This window comes from Danio aesculapii, chromosome 18 (assembly GCF_903798145.1).
Source record: "Danio aesculapii chromosome 18, fDanAes4.1, whole genome shotgun sequence".
Taxonomy (NCBI): Eukaryota; Metazoa; Chordata; class Actinopteri; order Cypriniformes; family Danionidae; genus Danio; species Danio aesculapii.
In genome coordinates this window covers 45,785,404-45,807,762 of record NC_079452.1, presented here as the reverse complement: position 1 = coordinate 45,807,762, position 22,359 = coordinate 45,785,404, and the positions used below count along the sequence as shown (strand labels likewise).

Here is a 22,359-nt window from a genome sequence, read left to right as displayed (position 1 = left end):
GGACTGAATGACCCGTACAGAAAGATAAAGCTGAACCTGCTACCTACCAGCGGGCACCCAGCTATTTTTGGTATACCGAAGCCATGTGAGCATCAGTCACCCAGACTGACTCAGAAGCGCTACATGTGCCAACTTGAGTGTTGTAAAAGCCCCAGGCCTCTTCTAAAAGAGAGGGGAGTCTCTAATTAAGATATCAGTGGTTTTAGTGTTAGAAAGGCTTATGGTGACAGCCTTGGCATTGACGCAAGCAAAAGGAATTCCCTTTTTAGTACATTCTTTCTCTCTTCCATTTTGTGCACTTATTCTGCAGGTACAAACAGTATGAGTCATGATTCAAAGGTATACTCCTTTATCCCCAGCAGGAATGGGTAATTGCATCCGTTTGTCCAGTTTATATTTCTCACAGAGATTGTTACATGTGGTTGTACTCTGCATCTGTGGAGGTATAATGCTCATATCCTTTTTCTAAGCACATAAGGGACCGAAATGTAACCAGAGTTAAAATGATATGTCCTAAGAGCGTTGTATAACCGTGCCGCAATGTGCTGATTTGTTTCTTAAAATCCCTGCCGGTTTAAAGAAGGATGTTTTCATTTGTGTCAGAGCACCTGGCATTATTAAGCAACACTGTTTACTAGCCTACAGCAGTCATGATTTCCTCCCCCGTTCACATTACTCTGATTTTTTCCCCCCCAGCACATACAGTCCTCGTTCTATGGGGATGATCGAAGATGGAGGAAAAAAGCCTTCGTGTAGCAGACTATTTTGTGGTGGCTGGACTCACCGTCTCCTCGAAGCCCCTGGAGGAAGATGTCCACCCTGAAGATGGAGGTCACCGGAGCTCAGCTCAACTCAAGGCGCCGATCACTGATGTGGCGGTGGTGATTCGCTCTCTAGGGGAGGAGGTACCTCGAGGGTATACCTGTGTTGAATGCACCCCCTCCGGACTCCCTGCTGAACTGAATGGAGGAAGCCTCATGGGGCCGCAGATCTTCCTGTGCTATAGGAGAGGCAGAGATAAACCGCCACTCACCGATCTGGGGTAAGGAGTCTGTGACTGATTTCACGTCTGACTCATTGTATTGGAACCTGGTGTGTTGAAGTCAATGTGAACATGGCAGTCGCGCTCAAATCTGCACCATAACAATCAGCCTAAGATCAGCTGAATGAAGTGTTTGTTATCTTGCTACTTGAAAACAATCTCGTGCGCTTTTGGCTTCTACCGCTTTAAATTTTCAAGATCTATGGATTATGAATGGCTGTCAGTGATCAGCAGAAAACAATTCTAAAAACATCCAAAACGTCATTCATACTAGGAAACGAGAATGCAGATATCTGTAATATTAACAATATTAGCGTTTCCAGTTCTCACCAATGCAAAATAGCATTCTGTTTATTGCAAGTGTGGTGTGCTGGAGTTTTGTGTTTTGTCTCTTTAAAATTAGATGTATTAAATCTGACGTTTCAGACTTGCTACAGTTGTTTTTATTGTTCATCAGCTGAAAAAACTGTCAAATGAAATTGTGTTTCCAAGCAATGTTGTTTAATAGTATTGTTGTTATTATTACATTTACATTTACATTTAGTCATTTCGCAGACGCTTTTATCCAAAGCGACTTACAAATGAGGACAAGGAAGCAATTTACACAACTATAAGAGCACCAGTGAGTAAGTGCTATAGACAAGTTTCAGGTGTGTAAAGTCTAAGAAGCTAAGCATTAGTAATGTTTGTTTTTTTTTTTGAGAGAGAGAGTACAGTTAGTGGTATAGCCAGAGAGGCAGTTACAGATTAGGAAGGAAAGTGGAGACTAAATAGTTGAGTTTTTAAGTCGTTTCTTGAAGACAGCAAGTGACTCTGCTGTTCTGATGCAGTTAGGGAGTTCATTCCACCAACTGGGCAGATTGAATGCGAGATTTCGGGAAAGTGATTTCTTCCCTCTTAGGGATGGAACCACGAGGCGACGTTCATTCACAGAACGCAAGTTTCTGGAGGTTACATAAATCTGCAGAAGTGAGAGCAGATAAGAAGGAGCAAAGCCAGAGGTCGCTTTGTAAGCAAACATCAGAGCTTTGAGTTTGATGCGAGCAGCAACTGGCAGCCAGTGCAAACGGGTGAGTAGCAGAGTGACATGTGCTCTTTTGGGTTCATCAAAGACCACTCGTGCTACTCGTGTTATTATGAAGTTGTGTTGTGGATTTCCCTATGCTCATGCAATTATTATTAAACAATAATTATGACTTTTTTCATAATTATGAATTATGAGTTTTAGTCATCATCCTACTGCCAATTCAGACAGATTTCAGTAATTTCTAGAGGAATCTGTGTGAGATTCCCAAAAGATTTCCTCATTTTCACTACTGACAATGAAAAAATATATATTTTTGCCAATAATTTTACTGACATTTTGTTAATGTGACCAGATAAATAAACAAAGCCATTTCTGAATAGTAGCTAACAACCTTTCATTATTTTCCTTAGAGGATGTTGTTTATAAATCCACCCATTTCTTTTCAATTTTAGAAAAATCATGAACACATCTGAATAGTTAATTGTAAATCAGTGATTCTCAAACTTTTTTCATCAAGTACCACCTCAGTAACTGGAATGCCAACACAACTGCACTGGTCTGCAAAAGCGCTTCTCTAGTGTGTATCTGCTCTGCAAGTGCTGCTCACCTCTTTCTCTCGCTCTGTGCTAAATCAGGTTGATTTTTAGCTTCTGATGACACAATGGACTAAAGTAAACATTCTAAGCACACCGATGTGATCGTACACTCCAGGGAACGGCCTGTGCTGATCACATCAGTGTGGTCTTTCTTGTCAAAGGGTTATAAGTGTGTTATTATTATTATTATTATTTTTTCTTTCATTATTCAGTATTTCTCTGCATACCAGCATAAGGAAGTCTGCGTACCACTAGTGGTATGCGTACCACAGTTTGAGAACAATGGTTCTAAAGGATGTACTTATTAGTAACATTATAACTTTCAGTTCTGTTGAATTCAGATGTAAGTAAGTCAATGATCCAAATACATATACAAATAGTGAAATGGATGTTTATGGAACTGCTGCCTACTGAAAAAAAGCCTTCATTGGATTTACTCAATTTGTTTTTAAGGTTAGGGGTTGCAAACAATTTATATGGGCTGAATTTAAGCAAACAAATTTAATTTAGTAATGTTCAACTTCATTTGTTTGTTTAAATTCAGCCTATATACGTTTTTTTGCAGCCACTTACCTTAAATACAAATTGAGTAAATCCAATTAATCATTTTTTCAGTGTATATAGGCCGTTACTAATCCATGACCATTTAGTATGCTGTCTTTAAAGGTAGCTACTAATCTAGACAGTTGTCCACATTGCAGCTGCAGTGTTTTGTAACACTGTGTTTTGTTTTAGTAATTGTTTTGCAGAGACATTCAACATCCTCATATATTTTCTTTCATCATTCTTAGCATCCTCTATGAGTGGAAGGAGAAGCTGAAGCCAGACTGTCAGATTATTCAGACCACACCCTCCGGACGCCCTGCCAACATCAGTGGCTCCTCCTCCCAGCGGATCTACATCACATATCGTCGCGCCGCTGAGAATCACTCTCACGCCACGCTGGCTGTCACAGACATCTGTGTCATTATTCCCGGCAAGGGAGAGACTCCACCACACGCCTTCTGCAAGGTGGACAAAAACCTCAACAGCAGTATGGTGAGCACACCAGTCATCCTACCCTGCCAAAAACACCAGTTAAGATGGTGTAACACTTGACAGTGAAAACTAGTTGAAATTAAAGATTTTTTATACTGTGCCTTTTTACGTTTTCATTTTCATTTTTAGATCTGTTTCTATGCTTACAAAATCATCTTTATAAACATAAATCATTTAATGTAACCTTTAGAAATTCAGAAAATTTATATTCATATTTCGGTCACAAATTTTATCCTATTACACATTCTACTATTGATGTTAAGTGTTCCTTTTGTCAATTTCATACTGAAACTGTTTTTCAGTATTGTAATTATGCTGTACAATTTTGGAAACATATTGGCTTATTTATTAATGATAATATACAGCAAGATGTTTCTGTTACTTTTAAAGAAATTATTTTTGGTTTTTATGAATCTGCCTCTACTAAGAGAAGTGCTTGTTTTGGTATAAATTTAATTTATTTTCTTTGTAAATTCCATATCCACAAATACAAATTTACCAATACCAAACCATATTTTCCTGTTTTTTTTGCAAGAATTTAGTCATTATTTACATTTAATTTCCTTAACTGAAAATAAGAACGCAAACAGAACTATTTCATTTTGTAATGACTTAAATTCATGGACTGTAATTGATTCTTAAATGTCTTACCCTTGGTCTTGGTCTTAAATGTCTTAGTTAATGTCATGTTCCTTATTATTATTTTTTTCTCCTTCTTTCTTTCTCTTTCTTGAATCTTTTTTTCATTGACAATGTAATTCATACTCTCTATTGTAAACACATATTGTTACATACTTGTCAACAAAAAAGAACTAGCGATCGCGTCAAGTCTAAACCAGGCTTAAATCTACTGGTCTCTTAATTGTTATCCATAGCAACATATACTGTGTGTGTCTTATATTATCAATAGTGGCACATGTTTAAAACTGGTGCTTCTCTGTTTAAAATAGTGGGTAAAGCAGATAATACAGGATTCTGAAAAATAAAGTCGGATCACAATGAGCTTCCTTTTACATATTTTACATTTACCTGTCATTTCTGTTTCTTTACAGTGGGGATCCTCTGTGTACTTGTGCTACAAAAAATCTCTGGCCAAAACCAACACACTTGCATTCAAAGCAGGTAGTGTATCTCAGTCTTCAGTTGTTTGTGTTTTGTTGTGCATTTCGCAATGAGCAGCAGGAGGTACAGGATGTGTTAGCGAGAAGCCCATCATAGCAGTGGGATACGATTGCGGATGAGGAAACTTGATACTCCCATGTAGCATGAACAACATGATGTCATTGTTAATCTTGGCACTCACAGTATTTAGCATCAAACATATTCACGCTTTAACCACTGCATACGATTATCTTCTCATATGGAAGTCTGGGTCAAGTCATTAATTATAGCCCAAGCGATTGCAGTGATCAGTATTAATTGTCTTGAATACAGCCTAATTGATGGTTTAAATGGTGTGCGCAGGTCTTTTGTCCAGATACCCAGAGGAGGACTACGATTCCTTTCCTTTGCCTGAATCCGTGCCCTTGTTTTGCCTGCCGATGGGAGCGTCCATCGAGTGCTGGTCCTCTCACACCAAATATTCTCTTCCCGTCTTTTCAACATTCGTTCTCACAGGCGCCTCTGGAGAAAAGGTATCCACGCACGAGCACAAGCGAACACACGTCCTTCTCACCGCAGCTCCATCATTCTTTGAGAAAATCAGACACAGTGGAAAGCGAATTGTCTTGTCTGCTTAAGCGATGTGCAAAGAATTTAAAGCAGCTACAAAATCTGTGCGGGCGGAAAATCAAAAACTGAATAATGGGCCCCCGGAAAAGAATTGAAAATAAGATGAGCACATATAATTGGCCTGTTTAATAATGCATCGCTAAAGTGCTGTTTGGGTCAGCTCAATTATGTCAAACACATCAGTACACTCGTCTCACTCTCCTCTCAGCCCAGCAACTCTCAAGGCTATTTGTGCTGCAGCATTGTATAATTTATTCACCTAGGTGAGCGGCTTCAAAGAAACATGGCTACGCTGGGATATTTCTGATCTAAAAGACTGCAAAAATAAAGCTGTGTATCAGTTTCTCACTGGGTGCATCTGAGGAAAGCAAGTCTTGAAATAGATACTGATGATGATTCATTTTAAGTAGACTAAAATAGTCGCCATTGTGTATTTTGGTTTTAACATCATATGGGTAACAAGAGCCTTTTTTGTTCTATAAATGTAAACCGACCTAATTCCTAGAAGGTGTTCATGAGTATATTTTGTGCTTTAGGTTTATGGTGCTGCCATTTAGTTCTATGAACTGATAAATAGTTGAATGTAATCTTTAGCCATTCTGAAAACGAATATCCACATTTCATACTGTGCATTAAATGTGATGCTTAAATTCTCTTGTAGCATTTAAAGCAATTGATTTAAGTTAGTTATTAGGTGGTTTGTTCCACTGTGGTGACCCTTGATAAATAAGGGACTAAGCTAAATGAAAATGAGTGAATGAATGAATGAATGAACGAACGAACGAACGAACGAACGAACGAACGAATGAATGAATGAACTAACGAACGAACAAACGAACGAACGAACGAACGAACGAACGAACGAATGAATGAATGGATTAATAGAGTATATGCGGAGCTAGTGTTTCTTCCCATACTGATGAACTTCCAGTGAATGGTTAATGTAACTTTTTTCCATTTTATTTGGTTCCTTTTATAGCATTGATGCTGTAATGTAATTAAAATACAATGTGTTACTTAGACTTTGGCCTTCATTTAGTTGCTCAAGTGTAAAATGAGACAAAAAGCCGTTTACTCGCACGTACCTGTCAGAATCGGTAGGCTAGCGCAGAAGCTCCATTGAATATACTGGGGTAAAATAATTGTCCATATTTTAAAGACATGGCTGGGGAATGTAATTTCATGCAGTGCTTCTTGTAGAATCTGAGACCCACTTTATATCGGATATCACTCAGCCAGTGGAGATCGCTGATTTTTAAAGAAAACAGACCTTAAACGTGCTGATTTTGTAATGGCATACAGTTCACCGGAAACGCTTAAACCCAGGTTACTGACAAATTAAAAGTCCTTTAGCATACTTTCGTATATATCCTATGAATGTATTTTTTTTATTTACTTTAAATTTACAGTATACAATTTTGCTAACTGTATATAGAACATTTTTCGTTTGTAACATTAGTTAATTACATTACATCAGTTAATTAGTTAACATTGGTCAATTACAATGAACAATATTTCTACAGCCTTTTTAAATCTCAGGTTATATCAACATAACATTTTCTAAAATCAAAACGTTTACATTGATGCTCTGTAAAAGCTTTTACCAATTTTAACTAAACTCAAAGTCAAGTAGGATATTTCTAATCTAAAAGACTGCAAAAATAAATCTTCCATATCAGATTCTCACTGGACACATCTGAGGAAAGCACGTCTTGAAATAGACATTGATGATGATTTCTTTTAGGTGGCTAAAATAGTCACATCCCAGTATCAAGAACTTTTTTTTTGTTCTATAAAATGTAAACCAACCCAATTCCTAGATGGTATTCAGGAGTATATTTTGTGCTTTTAGGTTTATGGTGCTGCCAGTTAGTTCTATGTGCCGATAAATTATTGAATGTAATCTTTAGCCATTCTGAAAATGAATATCCACATTTCATACTGTGCATTAAATGTGATGCCTAAATTTTCTTGTACAATTTGAAGCAATTGATTTAAGTTAGTATTTTTTACATTTATTTTGAATTATAGTATAGAATTTTGCTAAAACTATAGAAAAGTTTATATTTGTAACTTTAGTTATTTACATTAGTTAATTAGTTAGCAGTAGTTTCTACATTTTTCCAAGTGCTGGGTTGCAGCTGGAAGGGACATCCACTGTGTAAAGCATATGCTGGATAAGTTGGCAGTTCCGCTGTGGCGACTTCTGATGAATGAAGGGACTAAGCTGATAGAAAATGAATGAATGAATATTTCTACAATCTTTTTTTAATCTTAATAAATACCAAAATAAGAATTTATTTATTCATTTTCTAAGATCAAACGTTTACATTAATGCTCTGTGCTTTTATCAATTTTAACTAAATAACTCAAAATCAAGTGGGATATTTCCAATCTAAAAGACTGCAAAATTAAATCTTCCATATCCGATTCTCACTGGACACTTCTGAGGAAAGCACGTCTTGAAATAGATACTGATGATGATTCCTTTTAAGTAGGCTAAATTAGTCGCCATTGTGCATTTTAGTAATGTTAGTAAAGAGCTTTTGTTGTTGTTGTTGTTGTTGTTGTTGTTGTTGTTGAAAATGTAAATTAACCTAATTCCTAGAATGTATTCATGAGCATATTTTGTGCTTTTAGGTTTATGGTGCTGCCATCCAGTTTTATGAACCCTACCCAGAAGAGCATTTGACTGAAAAGCAGAGATCTCAGCTGGGACTGCAGGCTAACGGACTCAGGCCTGACGGATCCATGACTGTCCACACAAACAAAAGCATCTGCCTTCTCTCTCACTGGCCCTTTTTCGATGCTTTTCGCAACTTTTTGACCTTCCTCTATAGATACTCCATCTCAGGTCCACACACTCTACCCATTGAAAAGTGAGTTGTGAGGACAATTTTGAAGGTTGCTTGTGTATAAAACATTTTGCATCCACTATATAGGTACTTATTAAAATTTCCCCCTCTCCACAGGCATATTTCCCATTTCATGCACAAGGTTCCCTTCCCCTCCTCTCAAAGGCCACGTATCCTGGTGCAGGTGAGTCTGGTGCACGTCATGTCTTGCTTCGTACACTGTTCTTCTTGAAAGTGTCAAAACAAATGACATTGTGTGGTCAAATAGCTGGCAAACCTGGCCCTCGTCTCGTTGTGACCGCGTGTTTGTGTGCTTGTTTTTCACAGCTGTCTCCACATGATAGCCTGATGCTGAGCCAGCCCGTTTCCTCTCCTCTCCCTCTGAGGTAAGTCCGACACAAGATACACTGACCATGTTGGATGAATGCTGATCAGAGCATGATGTGTGGACATGATACTTTAGCAGCACCTGGTTATGTGTGATAACTTGATAGAGTTTTAATATGGGTTGTGACTCCAAATGCATTTGTTTTGCTTGTATAAGGTTAATATGCTTTAAAATTAATTATTTCAAACACCCTAACATGAAAAGTAAAGAATGTTATTGTTTTGTTTTTGTTTGCATTTCATTTGATTTGATTAGTGTTGATGTTTTTGTTGTTTGTTTATTTATAAGAAAGTCGTTTGGCTGGGTTTTTTTGTTTTGTTTGTTGTGCGTGTGTGTGCGTGTGCGTGTGCGTGTGCGTGTGCGTGTGCGTGTGTGTGTGTGTTTTCCGTTTTGTTTGTTTTTTGCTTGGTTTTGTGTTGTTTGGGTTTGCTTTGGTTTGCTTTTTGGTGGTTTCATTTACTGTTTTGTTTGGTTTTTGTTTTGGACTGCTGTTTTTTGTGTTTTTGTTTTATTTTGTTTGTTTTTTGTTTGTTTTAATTAATGTTTAATTAATTAATTATGTTTTTTAAGTTCAGTTTAATTGGTAAATTTGTTTTGCTATTTAGCTTTTTGTTTCATTTGTTAAGATTTGTTTAGACTCTTGTTTGGTTTGGTTGTTTTTTTTTTTTTGTTTTGGACTGGTTTGTTTTTTGTACTTTTGTTTTATTTTGGTTGTTTTTTGTTTGTTTTAATTAATTATGTTTTTTAAGCTCTGTTTAATTGGTAAATTGTTTAGTTGTTTTTGTTTGGTTTTGTTTTGTGTTTCATTGGTTTGATAAGTATTGATGTTTTTTGTTTGTTTATTGATATGGAAGTAGTTTAGCAGTTTTTATTGTGTTCCTTTTTGTTTGGGTTTGTTTTGGATTGTTTGGGGTTTTTTGTGGTTTCTTTTATTGTTTTGTTTGGTTTTTGTTTTAGATTGGTGTGTTTTTTGTGTTTTTGTTTCATTTAGTTTTTTGTGTTTCATTTGTTTAGATTTGTTTAGATTCTTGTTTGGTTTGGTTTGGTTGTTTATTTTATTTTGGACTGGTTTGTGTTTTGTACTTGTTTTATTTCATTGTTTTTTTTCTTCAATTCATCATGTTTTTTAATTAAGTTTTGTTTAATTGGTCAACTGTTTTGTTGTTTGTGTTTGGTTTTATTTTGTTTTGTGTTTAGTTGTTTTGATAGGTGTTGATGGTTTTTTTGTTGTGTGCGTGCGTGCTTGTGTTTTGGTTGATTTGGGTTTGTTTTGTTTTGGCTTGTTTGGGTTTGGTTTGTTTGTTTTGGTGGTTTGTTCTATTGTTGTCTTTGCTTTTTGTTTTGAACTGACATGTTTTTTATATTTAGTTTTTTGTGTTTCATTTATTTAGATTGTTGTTTGGTTGTTTATTTTTGTTTTAGTCTGGTATGTTTTTTTGTACTTTTTGGTTGTTTTTTTATTAAGCTTTCTTCAATTGGTAAATATGATGTTGCATGGGTGTGTGTGTTTACGTTCATATTTTTCTTTTCCACAGTGGAGGAAGACTCTCTACATTGCTATTGAACCTCGGCCCTAAGAATGCAGCTACTCTATTGGTCTTAGCTGTGACGGAACACAAGATCCTGGTGCACTCCTTACGTCCGGCTGTTCTGACCAGTGTCACCGAGGCCCTGGTGTCAGTAAGTCGAAGACCAAATTTTTCACTCAAGCTTCTCCATTCCTACTTTTGCCATTATCTTTTTGTTTTTTGCTCTACTTTTTACCTCTTGTCTCAACTTGTTTTTACCTGTCCTGCAGATGATTTTCCCCTTCCACTGGCCATGCCCATACATTCCTCTCTGCCCGCTGGCCCTGGCAGATGTGCTCAGTGCTCCATGCCCTTTCATTGTCGGTGTGGACTCGCGGTACTTTGACCTCTATGAGCCACCGACGGACATAAGCTGTGTGGACCTGGACACAAACACTATAACTCAGTGAGCGACCTTTTGACTTATACATACTTCTGTATTCCCAAGAGACTTTTTCCTTATCTTTGATCTACAGAACTGCACTAAAGTCATCTTTTACCACATAAATAAATCAAATAAACAGTATTTTCCGCATGCAAGTGATGATTAGTGTCTTTCGCACTGTATTTTGTTTAATTCTCAAGAGACTCTTAGCAATAGCAAATATTTTTGGAGTGAAATTCCCAGTTACAGTGATCTTAATCTTCATGCAGATGTTTAAAAGATCAGGATAGAGATATATGAGCAGTGAGGAATGTCATAGTAAAGACAGGACCCTCAGTGCCACCATGTGTTGAACACATGCTCTTGTGTTGTTTGTGTGTCATTATGCACCTAAAAGTTTACAGATGTCATAAAAGTTACATTAAAACTGTAAAGCTGTTGTTCACGGGCTTGGACCCGCTTTTCCCTTTGCTGTTTACTCTCTTAAATAATCAACATCTGTGACCTATTTCAGCAAAGAAGAACGCAGATCCCTGACCTGGAAGATCCTGCCAAGAAAAGCCTGTAAACATCTGATCAACACCCTCAGCAATCTCCACCAGCAACTGGATGAGGGTTAGTGAGGCCAGGTCACCGTGGTGTTAACTGAGAAATGATTTCACTTGTCTCTCCCTTCGAGGGCGATATTAGTTCACTCGACTGCACACTTTAAATGGCCTTCCACTGTCCTTTTTGGTCTATGACAGTATCATTTTTATTACCTAACAATGTTTTATGAATGCTCGAGCGGGTCAGAGAAAAATGCAGTCATCCTTGAGATGTGATGAGGTTTAGACATGGGGTCAACAGGCTGGAGAAAGGCAGAGCAATACACAGGTCTCTTATTTTTGAGTGCTTGGATATAATCTGATACCTGAGAGCTGATTGATGCTTTGGTTTTTGAACCAGACTTTGAACTCAATTATTATTGTGTTTTTGGTTCTCTAAAATGCCCTGTATGGAATTTACCATCTCGTAGAATCAGGCTTAAAGACTTATTTACAGCGAAACATGATGTATCTTTCTGTGCTTAGTGATAGTGTTCCCATATGTTTAATGGAGAACATTATGTGTCCATTGATGGTGATGTTCAAAAACAGACAGAGCCTATGGTCTTTTTCCTGACCTTTTAGAAGTAATGTGAGAAGAGCTTATATAATACATTATCTCAAACTGAGCCACTATATCTTCATTACTGAGCTAGCATATTCTAGATATTGCGGGAAAACACACAAACACTTTCTGTTTTATTTTATTTCAGTTATCATTATATATATACACTAACACTTTATTGTATTTTCGAATCAAAAATGTTACATTTTTACAATACATTATTATACCGTTTTTTTTCTTTTATTATATAAAAATTATGCTAGCAATCCCTTTTCTAATACTAACAATCCCTTTACAATTTTTTTTTCTATTTTCTGTTGTCTATTAAAGATATCTGACCTTCTAACCCTAACACTCTTTATTTTATATATCTGAGATGCCAACACAATCTCTCGGCAATTCGTAACTTTTTGATTAAGTGGCTAATTTGGATGAATCTCATTCATAAAATTGAGTACGATTTGCTTATCCCCCAATGACAGTTGGGTTTAGGGGTGGAGTTGGATGCCACCCCTACTAAAAAGGTGGGTCTCCTTTTTAAAATCATACATGTTCATATGACTGAACTTGTACGTATTCATATGAATTAGCCACTAAACTGACAAAACTTAAATTTTGAAATATTACTACAATTTAAAAAAAAATTAATTTCTAAGGTCCCAAAAAGATCCTTCAGAAATCAATCTCAAGAAAAATAATTGTGTTAAAAGTACTTATACCTCAAATTGTTTTTGGATTATGACCTGCATTGACATCCTTTAAAGTTTTTTTGTAAAAAAGAAATCTATGGTAGTATCATAAATGTGTCACTTTTAGGGCCCTATCATACACCTGCCGCAATAAGGCACAACGTGTATGGTGTGATTTGTTGCTATTTTCAGACCAGTGCAACCCTAATTTTTACGTTTTGCACCACGTTGTTTAAATGGCAAATCCATTTGCTACACTTGTACTAATGGGTGTTCTGGTCTAAAAAGGAGGTGTGTTAATGTGCTTTGTTGGCGCGTTGCTATTTTGAGGGCATAAGAATAGAATGTGTGTTTGGATATAATTCAGTTTTTTGACCGAACTTCGTTATTATTGTTTATTTATTCGTTTGCTGAAAATTAAAACTGAATTTATAAATAGTCTTGAAACAAATCTTTGCACTTAACAAACGAAATTAAATATGTAGGCTGATGGATGTCTTCAGTGGAGTGCGTACAACATCTTTTCCTTATCCAAGAAAGTAAAGGAGTTAAGTAAAGAGTAAAAGGAAAGTAAATAGAAAGTAAAGAGGCTGACTGGAGGCTGACCCCCCCCCCCCTCCCAACCCCCCCTCCCAACCCCTGGAACTTACTTCAAACTTTTGAACGATAATATAACTTGCGCATAATTTTTCCCCAGGTTATCAGATGAGCCGCGAGGAAGGACAGATGGAGGCCTTCATGAGCGAACGGGAACCTGGCAGTGGTGGGAAAAGTCTGGAAACGTTGGAGCTAGAGATCCAGGAGGCTTTCCTGCGCTTTACGGCGGCCATCTTGAAAGGCTACCGCTCATACCTGTTGCCCATCACACAGGCTCCATCTGAGAAAGCCACAGATGCCAGCTCACTCTTTGATCTGCAAGGTAAGCAGCCAAAATGGACGTGATGAGCTTTCTCTTGTCCTGGTATGTCAACACAGCTAGTATTGTTTGTGAAAGCTCAATGACAGCTGTAATGGAGTTGCGTCATCGGTGTCGAAACAAAAAAACAATGCATTTCAAGTCCTCGGTGGCTTGTTTTGACCCGCACGCATGCAGAGAGTCCGCTGTTGTTGCATTAGAGGAATGTGAAGCTCAGCAGCTGCTCTGAATGCTCGATTCTGGCCTCGTGCCTGTGGAGTCTGGCTTAATCAGGCTTGAAATGATTGTGGCGATTTTGATAAAGCCCCATTGGAAATTAGGCACGCCTGACAGGTCCAGCAAACTGTGGTGATTAATCGAATGTCTGAGAACACATCTGCAGCCTCTTATGTAATCATTTCTTTAGTCGGATTTGTCTTTCACACCGTGCTCAGGCTTTCTCAGTGGTGTAATTTAAGACACGTCCTTTTAAATTTGACTGATTAAGTGTTTAATCACAAGTGACAACTGTGACTGTGAATTATAGCGATCAACTAATGAATGCCATCACCTTTCTTTGTTGTAATGGCACCTCGGCTTGATGTCCGAAATGACAATATGTTTATTATAAATTTTGAAGACGTGTCATCAGTAGAATAAATCAAAAAATAATGTTTAACTCAAACCTGTAAAGGGTTAGTTTACCAAAAAATGAAAATTACGTTATTAATTGCTCATCCTCCCATCTTTTCAAAGTGTTCAGGACACAAATGAAGACGTTTTGTATGAAATTCGAGAACTATCTCATCCTCAATTGACACCAATGGTCCTGATTCATTCCAAGTCCAGGAAATTGCCATAAAACATTCTCAAAGTATTTCAGAGGGTCGATCAGAATTTTATTAAACTACGAAAAGAAAACCAATGAAGAGAAAAAGAAACCAATGACTGAAAAAAAATATGGACGACGCGACAGCACCTTTTCCCATTGAACACTTCAAATGCAAAATGCATCACGCTTCCAACCAAGGCTTGTACGTCAAATCAACCAAGCCCTCCCCCAGCCCCCATAACATATGAACAACACATACATTTTTAGAAAGGTTTTTATTTTTAATTAGCAATCAACAGGACCCAAAATATACACACAATAGAAAATGATTTACCATGTGGGAAAAATCGTACGTTTAAAAGATATATACAGCAAGATTTCTAAATATCAACAGGATATTTACACATCACATCCCTGCACTATATAAAATAATCCTTGTCAATTTGTACAATAAACTTGGCAGTATTAATACATCCACCGATGTCTATCAGCTGCTGCAACATCGCTTGTATATTGTTTATCATTTTTTTTGCCTCTGTTTTCATTTGGTTTATTCGATGCTTTAATATCTGGCAAAGAAATTTACCTTTATTTTAATGTTTATTAGGTGTTTTCAAATAAAAAGCCAACAGTAAATGATGTATATAAATAATGCATAACTTTTACAGCTCTATTTGTTATATAAGATTCAGCTTCTAGAATATAAAAATTTTATAACAGCAAATTCAATAGCTTAACTCAATAATATGCCGAAACTCAAAATGTCAGAGACGTCCTTTAAATCAAGTTCAAATAACGTTACAGGAGATCAGTGTGGAGATAGGCTAACATTAGTTTTGTCTTCCTAATTATTATTTCAGACCCATAAAAAGAATTACTACTAGACAACAATCACCTGTATTTTTCCCGTCATGGCTAGGCGTGTATTAGCAATAATGAAGCCCTATAAGCCTATATTTTAGATAAGATTTTATCTAAAATATCCTAATTTGTGTTCTGAAGATGAATGATGGTTTCAGGGCATTGGAATGAAGGTGAGCAGTCTATAACAGAATTAAAAAGTTCGATGTGAACTGATCCTTGTTTAGGGAAAACAATAAGAATTTAGAAAATGTATTCAGTAATAAAGAAATCAGAGTAAAGAATTGAGTATTTGGTGGATTTTTAATGATCACCACTAAATACTGTAAATGAAATCTGTTTTTTCTTTGATCACTTCCATTATATTGTTTTGCAAGTTGCCTGAATGCGATCACCTTTTCTCACGATAATGTCACCTCCGCTTGCCGTCCTTGACTTTGACTCTTTTTGCAGGCTTTTTGAAGAGTCGGGATCGATCCCATCAGAAGTTTTACTCCCTCATGACTAAGACTCAGATGTTCATTCGTTTCATTGAAGAGTGCTCTTTTGTCAGCGATAAGGATGCAAGCCTTGCTTTCTTTGATGACTGCGTTGACAAGGTATGACATTTTGGTCTGTATATAAACATATTTCACTGCTGCAAAGAAGTGTATAAAAAACCCTTTATTCAGATTCACCTTTAATTGCTTTTACTAGGCTCTAAAGAGTTAATGTCTTAAACTACTTTACTGGCTCTTAGCAAAGGACTTGTAACTAAAAGTTAAAAGAGCAAACTGTGTGATTTGTGAGAACTGTAAGGGGAAATGTTCTAAGTTGTTATTAGCTGTGCTGTTATGTTCCCTCTGGATGACTTATGTCAGGTTGTTAATTTTCTGCGAGTATTGCTCTCTTATTTGTTGATTTTTCCATTCTGGCTTTTTATCTGAGCAGGCTCTCCTGTTATTTTTGCTTTTCTCACTGCTCTCTTGTCTCTTTTCTCTTTAACTGTTGTCTTGCTTGCTTGGGCAGTTGTTTGGCACAGAGAAAGGAGGGAAGGTAAGTTGCTGAATTAAGTGTTTTTTTTAACTGGTAGGAGTCAAGTCTGTTGCAGAAAATGCTGAAAATAATCAGAAGAATTTTTTGGGATGGCAAAAGTGGAATTTACATTGACAAAAATGAATTTTTAGACATTAATGCTGTAGTTTATTGGTAACACTTTATTTTGATGGTCCATTTGAGTATTAGTAGACTGTCTGCTTAATATCTGTTGAAACTGCTTCTTCAACAGACATTTAACTGACTATAAGAAACTTAGCTAGTACATGTCAACTTACACTAACCCTAACCCCAACCTAACAGTCTACTTATAATCTAATGATAGTTAGTTCGTATGTAGATGCAATGTAACTTAAATTCAACAAATGAACCATCAAAATAAAGTGTGACCCAATTCAAATAGGATATTTTTTAGTAAGATAAAATAAAGTGTATAATAAAATATAGTTTAAATATAAAACAAAATATAGTTAATTTAAAATGTAATAAAATATAAAGTTAAATAAATTATAAAATAAATAAAAATAAAGTAATAAAAATAATAATAAATTAAAAATAGAGGAAAATAAAAGTATTTAAAATAAAGTGTAAAAAGTAAAATAATATTAAAAATCCAAATATAATTAAAAAACAACAATTTTGAATGATTGTCTTTGATTGCAAAAATGTAATTTAAATTTTTAGATAAATAAAATTTTAAACAATAATACTATAATTGAAATATAACAATTTTAGTCAAATAAAGTGTATTAAATATGCTAAAATAAAAAAGTAATATAATACAAAATTAAGTGAATAAAAAACTGAAATAAATAAAAAAAATGTATTAAAAAAATTTCAGTATATTTTATTAATTTTTTTTTACATTTTATTCATTCATTCATTTTCTTTACGGCTTAGTCTCTTTGTTAATCTAGGGTCACCACAGCGGAATGAACCAACAACTTATCCAGCATATGTTTTACACAGCGGATGCCCTTGCAGCTGCAACCCATCACTGGGAAACATCCATACACACCCATTCACACTCATACACTACGAACAATTAAGCTTACCCAATTCACCTACACCAAATGTCTTTTGACTGTGGGGGAAACCGGAGCACCCGGAGGAAACCCACATGAACACAGGGAGAACATGCAAACTCCACACAGAAACGCTAAGTGACCCAGCTGGGGCTCCAACCAGCGACCTTCTTGCTGAAATAAAAAATTTTTTTATTATGTATAGTAAAACCAATGTTAGCCAAAACCAAAATAGAGGAAAATAAAAATAATTAAAATAACATGTAAAAAGTTAAAATAAAACTTAAAATCCAAGTAAAATAAAAAATACGGAGCAATTTCGAATTCAGATGATTTACTTTGATTGCAAAAATAGTTTTTACATTTTTAGATAAATAAATATTTTTTCAACATTAATACTATAATTGAAATATAACAATTTTAGTAAAATGAAGTGTAAAGTGTGTTAAAATATGCTAAAATAAAAAAGGAATACAATACAAAATTAAGTATATAAAATAAAATGAAAGAAATAAAAAAATATATATTTTGAATTTAATTTCTTTCAGTTTATTTTATTAAACTGTTTTACATTTTATTTTAAAATAATTAATTTCCCCCATTTATTTTATTTTCATTTGTTTTTCTGTGCATAATTAACTTACTTATAAAATATTTTTCATTTAAAGTTAAATGATGCATAGAAAAGTAAATGACAATAAAAAATAGGGGGAAATTAATTATATAAAAATAAAATGTAAAACATCAAAATAAAACAAGTTACAACAAAATAAAATACAAATTAAATGAATATAAAATAAAAATAAAATAATAGTATAGAGGCGTCACTGTGGCACAGTGGGTAGCGCTGTTGCCTCACAGCAAGAAGGTCGCTGGTTTGAGCTCCGGCTGGATCAGTTGGCATTTCTGTATGGAGTTTGCTTGTTCTCTCTGTGTTCGCGTGGGTTTCCTCTGGGTGCTCCGGTTTCACCCACAGTCCAAAGGCATGCACTATAGGTGAATTGAATAAGCTAAATTGGCCGTATTGTATGTGTGTGAATGCAAGAGGGTATGGGTGTTTCCCAGTGTTGGGTTGCAGCTGGAAGGGCAAATGTAAAACATTTGCTGGTTAGGTTGGGGATACATTCCACTGTGGCGACCCCAAATTAATAAAGGGACTAAGCTGAAGGAAAATGAATGAATGAATGAATTAATAGAATAGAATAAAAATGTAAAAAAACAACATTGATTTGATTGTTGTGACTTGTTTTGTTTGGTGGTTTCTTCACCACTGGTACGGTGAGATTCAGCTGATATGAATCTTATCTTTGAAGGCGTGTGCTCTCTGCTTTCATTATTAAAAACATTGCGATTTGCTTCAGAGTCTCTGCAGATCCTGCATGCATAATGAATCTTTCTGTGCCATACACCACTTTGCATCGCTTTTAAGTTCGCAAATGCTCCCTTTTCTCTGCATGACCCAGACTGGAGTTATTTCTTCAGTGAACTATTTGCCTAAAGTGCTGACAAATATAGTCTCAAATAGTTGTATCGCACCTTTGTAGTACATTTATATCTGTCTCAACAAAGGCACACACTCTGTTCTTGTTTAGAGGAACAGGAATCATTTCTCAGCCCATCGTTCTCCCCACAAGGCTTCAGTCTGCTAGTAAAGACGAATGTTCAACTCGCTCTGCCTCGCACTTTCAATTATTCTGCCATCAATGAAAGTCACACTTATCCTGCGCTGACCCGTCCTTTCCTTTTGAAAGAACCTTGGAGGACAGTCCTTTAGCACTGCAGTGGTAATGAAAATGACAGCTTGAGTTGATTTAAACTGGCGTGGGTTTGTGGCTTGTGTTCACAGAGGGCGTTAAACAAGAACTAGGGCAGAAAAGGACAAACCATGTACCGCCAGAACACGAAACTAACTCGGTCATACTGGGAAACCTCAGTCATCCAGTGTTACTTTTAAAGTTCATCATAATTTATTTATTTTATCCATTTTTCATCCTGTTTTTGACCCTATTATTGGCTGATGCACATAGCGTCAGTGGTATTTTTACTAGTTTTTAGTATTTTTACTTCACTACATTTCAAAATATTGTACTTTTTACTTCACTGCATTTGCTGATTGAAGTTGAGTGAAGTTCTTTTAAAGTGAAGAAGAGGATCTGCTCAGAGACAAGATAGTCGAGTTTTATCAGTTAAATTGTTTAAATCAGTTCACAAGTTACACATCAATTTAAGGATTGAACTGACATCTTTTCAGGAGTCAGCAACTGATTCAAGTGATCTGTTCAGAGCGAGGCTCCAGTAAAGGTTTCACTGATTCAAGTGATCCATTTAGAGTGAGTCTCCAGTAAATGACTCACTGATTTAAGTGATTTGTTCAGATTGAGTCTCCAGTAAATGATTCACTGATTCAAGTGATCTGTTCAGTGTGAGTTTCCAGTAAACAACTTGCTGGTTCAAGTGATCCATTCATAATGAGTCTCCATTAAATGAATCACTGATTTAATTAATGTATTCAAAGTGAATCTCCAGTGTAGGACTCACTGATTTAAATGATCCATTCAGAGTGAGTTTCCAATAAATGGTTCACTGATTCCAGCGATCTGATCAGTGAGTCTCCAGTAAACAACTCACTGATTCGAGTGATCCATTCAGAGTGATTCTTCAGTAAACGACACACTGATTTAAATTATCAATTCAGAGTGAGTGTTTTTTAAAATCATTTACTGTTTCAAGTGATCAATTCAGAGTGAGTCTCCATCAAATCATATATTGATTCAAGTGATCCATTCAGAGTGAGTCTTCATTAAACGATTCGTTGATTCAAGTGATCCTTTCAGAGTGAGTTTACAGTAAATTATTCATTGATTCAAGTAATCCTTTTAGAGCGAGTCTCTAGTAAACAACTCACTGATTTAAAATATCAATTCAGAGTGAGTCTTCAGTAAATGATCTACTGATTACAATTATATATTCAAAGTAAGTCTTCAGTAAACAACACATTGATTTAAGTGATCCATTTAGCGTGAGTCTCTAGTAAATGATTTACTGATTCAAGTGATCCGTTCATAGTAAGTCTCATAAATGATTCACTGATTAAAATGATCTTTTCAGAGTTGAGTCTTCAATAAATAACTCACTGATTCAAGTGATCCATTCAGAGTGAGTCTCATAAATGATTCACTGATTCAAATTATCTATTTCGAGTGAGTCTCCAGTAAACAACTCACTAATTCAAATTATCCAATCAGAGTGAGTTCAACAACTCAGCGATTCGCTGATTCAAGTGATCAGTTTAAAGTGAGTCTGTAGGAAACGACTCACTGATTCAGATGATCCAATCAGAGTGAAGCTCTAAACAACTCACTGATTCAAATGATCGTTTCAGAGTGAGTCTCCAGTAAACAACTGTTTAAACAAGATTTAGCAAACTGATCTGAATGAGGTTCAGCGTGTGAATGTGATTTCACATGTTTTCACTTGAATTATCATGAATTATCTGTGTAGTAATTAGAGTATGACACATTTTGGTAATTGAATAGAGCTGAATAGAGTGTACGTTTGTGCACAGTGTGTGATTTATTTCAAGGCTCTCTGGAATACTTGATTCTAATTAAACATACATTGTGTTCTGCTGTGGAATGTTATACTACTAAACTATTTTTAAACAGTATAATTCACTGCTGTCCTTGGCAACAAATCTCATGCACTGCTAAATGCTTTTTTCTCTCTCACACAATAAGATAATTTCCACTCAAATCAATATCCATTTATGCATTTGCTTTGTAAGCCATGCAAAAAGCAGGATCCGATCTAGATTATCCAGATTGTAGGTTTTTTGCAATAAAGGAATGGCTGAATGCTTATTATCTTCTACATGTCAAGCAGTTGTTGATAGATGGAAAAATAATATAATTATAATGCTATTATAAATACAGGGTTTCAGCAGTTTATAGAACGAGTTTTAAGAATAGGTTTTAACTTGCTATTGCACAACTCAAAATAGAGCAGAACATCTAGCCATTAAATCCTGCATGTCCTGAAAAAAAGGAAGTTTTCTTCAATGTATGTACAGTTGAAGATGCATTTTGTTTTTGTGAAACTCAAATTATTGTGAATTTTTAATGAACTAATTTTCTAATATTTTCCAAGTCATGTTTAACAAACCAAAGTCAGTTTTCCACAGTGTTTCCTGTTATATTTTTGTCTTTTAGATAAAGTCATACTTCTTTAGTTTGGCTGGAACAAAAAAAAAATAAAAATAGGATCATTACTATAAGCTCCCTTAAGAGATTATGTTTTTTTTTAATTGGCTACAGAACAAACCACTGTTGTCCAATGACTTGCCTAACCTAATTAACACAGTTAAGTCTTTACATGGATCTGAATATTAGTATCTTGCAAAATAACTATAAAAGTGTCACGTACTGACTTGAAAAAACGAGTTATTAGAAATAGTTTAAAATTGTTTTTGAAAATATCTTTTCCACGTTAAAAAGCACGGGGGAAATATTTGACTAAGAATTTAAGTTTCGAATAATTTTGCTAATAGTTTTGTCTTAAACTCTGTGTATGTTTTAATAAATATCTGAACATCCTTCAAGATAAATTCAAGAGGTATTTTCTTTTACATTTACATATATGCTTAGAAATTCAACAGAAATAAGTTATTTCATGGTTCAACAAGAGCAAATGTCTATTTTTGCAGTATTAAAACTACATTTCACAAATGTATTTTATTTTGCGTTTTGAATTTCAGTCATTTTATATCTCCATTAAATAAATCTTGATTTAAGAATCTTTAGACAGTTACTACTACTACTATTAGTACTACTACTACTACTACTACTACTACTACTACTAATAATAATAATAATAATAATAATAATAATAATAATAAAATAATAATAATAATAATAATAATAATAATAATGATGATAACTAATTATGTTTTATGTGAGTATTTATAAAGCCCCTTTAAGGCAAGTCATTCACTCGGCGGCCATCTTTGAAACACCTCTTGGGCAGTACAGTATGTTCGCGCATTCTGTCTGAATGTGGAAACATCAAATTCTCCAAAACTGTTTGCCAAGCTTTGGATTACATTACATATTTGGAATCACCAATAAAATTAAACATCAACTGTCTCCTAAGTTTCATTTCTAAACGTTTGAATCAACAATCAAACAAAATCATTTTTTTCAGGTTGCCCGAGCTAATACTTGAAAGGAACGAGATCACGACAC

The 22,359-nt window shown here is 35.3% G+C and overlaps 1 protein-coding gene across 4 annotated transcripts in view; it reads left to right on the top strand.

Annotated features, from left to right (window-relative positions):
- The window catches only part of dennd4a (DENN/MADD domain containing 4A), a 64,477-nt gene that overhangs the window by 8,476 nt on the left and 33,642 nt on the right, over window positions 1-22,359 (top strand). For 2 of the 4 annotated variants that reach the window (XM_056477922.1, XM_056477921.1), the window contains exons 2-14: window positions 697-1,042; window positions 3,457-3,703; window positions 4,756-4,825; window positions 5,168-5,337; window positions 8,075-8,313; window positions 8,407-8,473; window positions 8,617-8,675; window positions 10,213-10,357; window positions 10,476-10,651; window positions 11,145-11,245; window positions 13,169-13,390; window positions 15,513-15,658; window positions 16,068-16,094. In XM_056477922.1, the coding sequence (XP_056333897.1) occupies window positions 732-1,042; window positions 3,457-3,703; window positions 4,756-4,825; window positions 5,168-5,337; window positions 8,075-8,313; window positions 8,407-8,473; window positions 8,617-8,675; window positions 10,213-10,357; window positions 10,476-10,651; window positions 11,145-11,245; window positions 13,169-13,390; window positions 15,513-15,658; window positions 16,068-16,094 (1,980 nt within the window). In that variant the 5' untranslated portion in view covers window positions 697-731. The remainder of the gene's footprint in view (window positions 1-696; window positions 1,043-3,456; window positions 3,704-4,755; window positions 4,826-5,167; window positions 5,338-8,074; window positions 8,314-8,406; window positions 8,474-8,616; window positions 8,676-10,212; window positions 10,358-10,475; window positions 10,652-11,144; window positions 11,246-13,168; window positions 13,391-15,512; window positions 15,659-16,067; window positions 16,095-22,359) is intronic. The other 2 variants (XM_056477924.1, XM_056477923.1) reach the window with 1 other exon arrangement.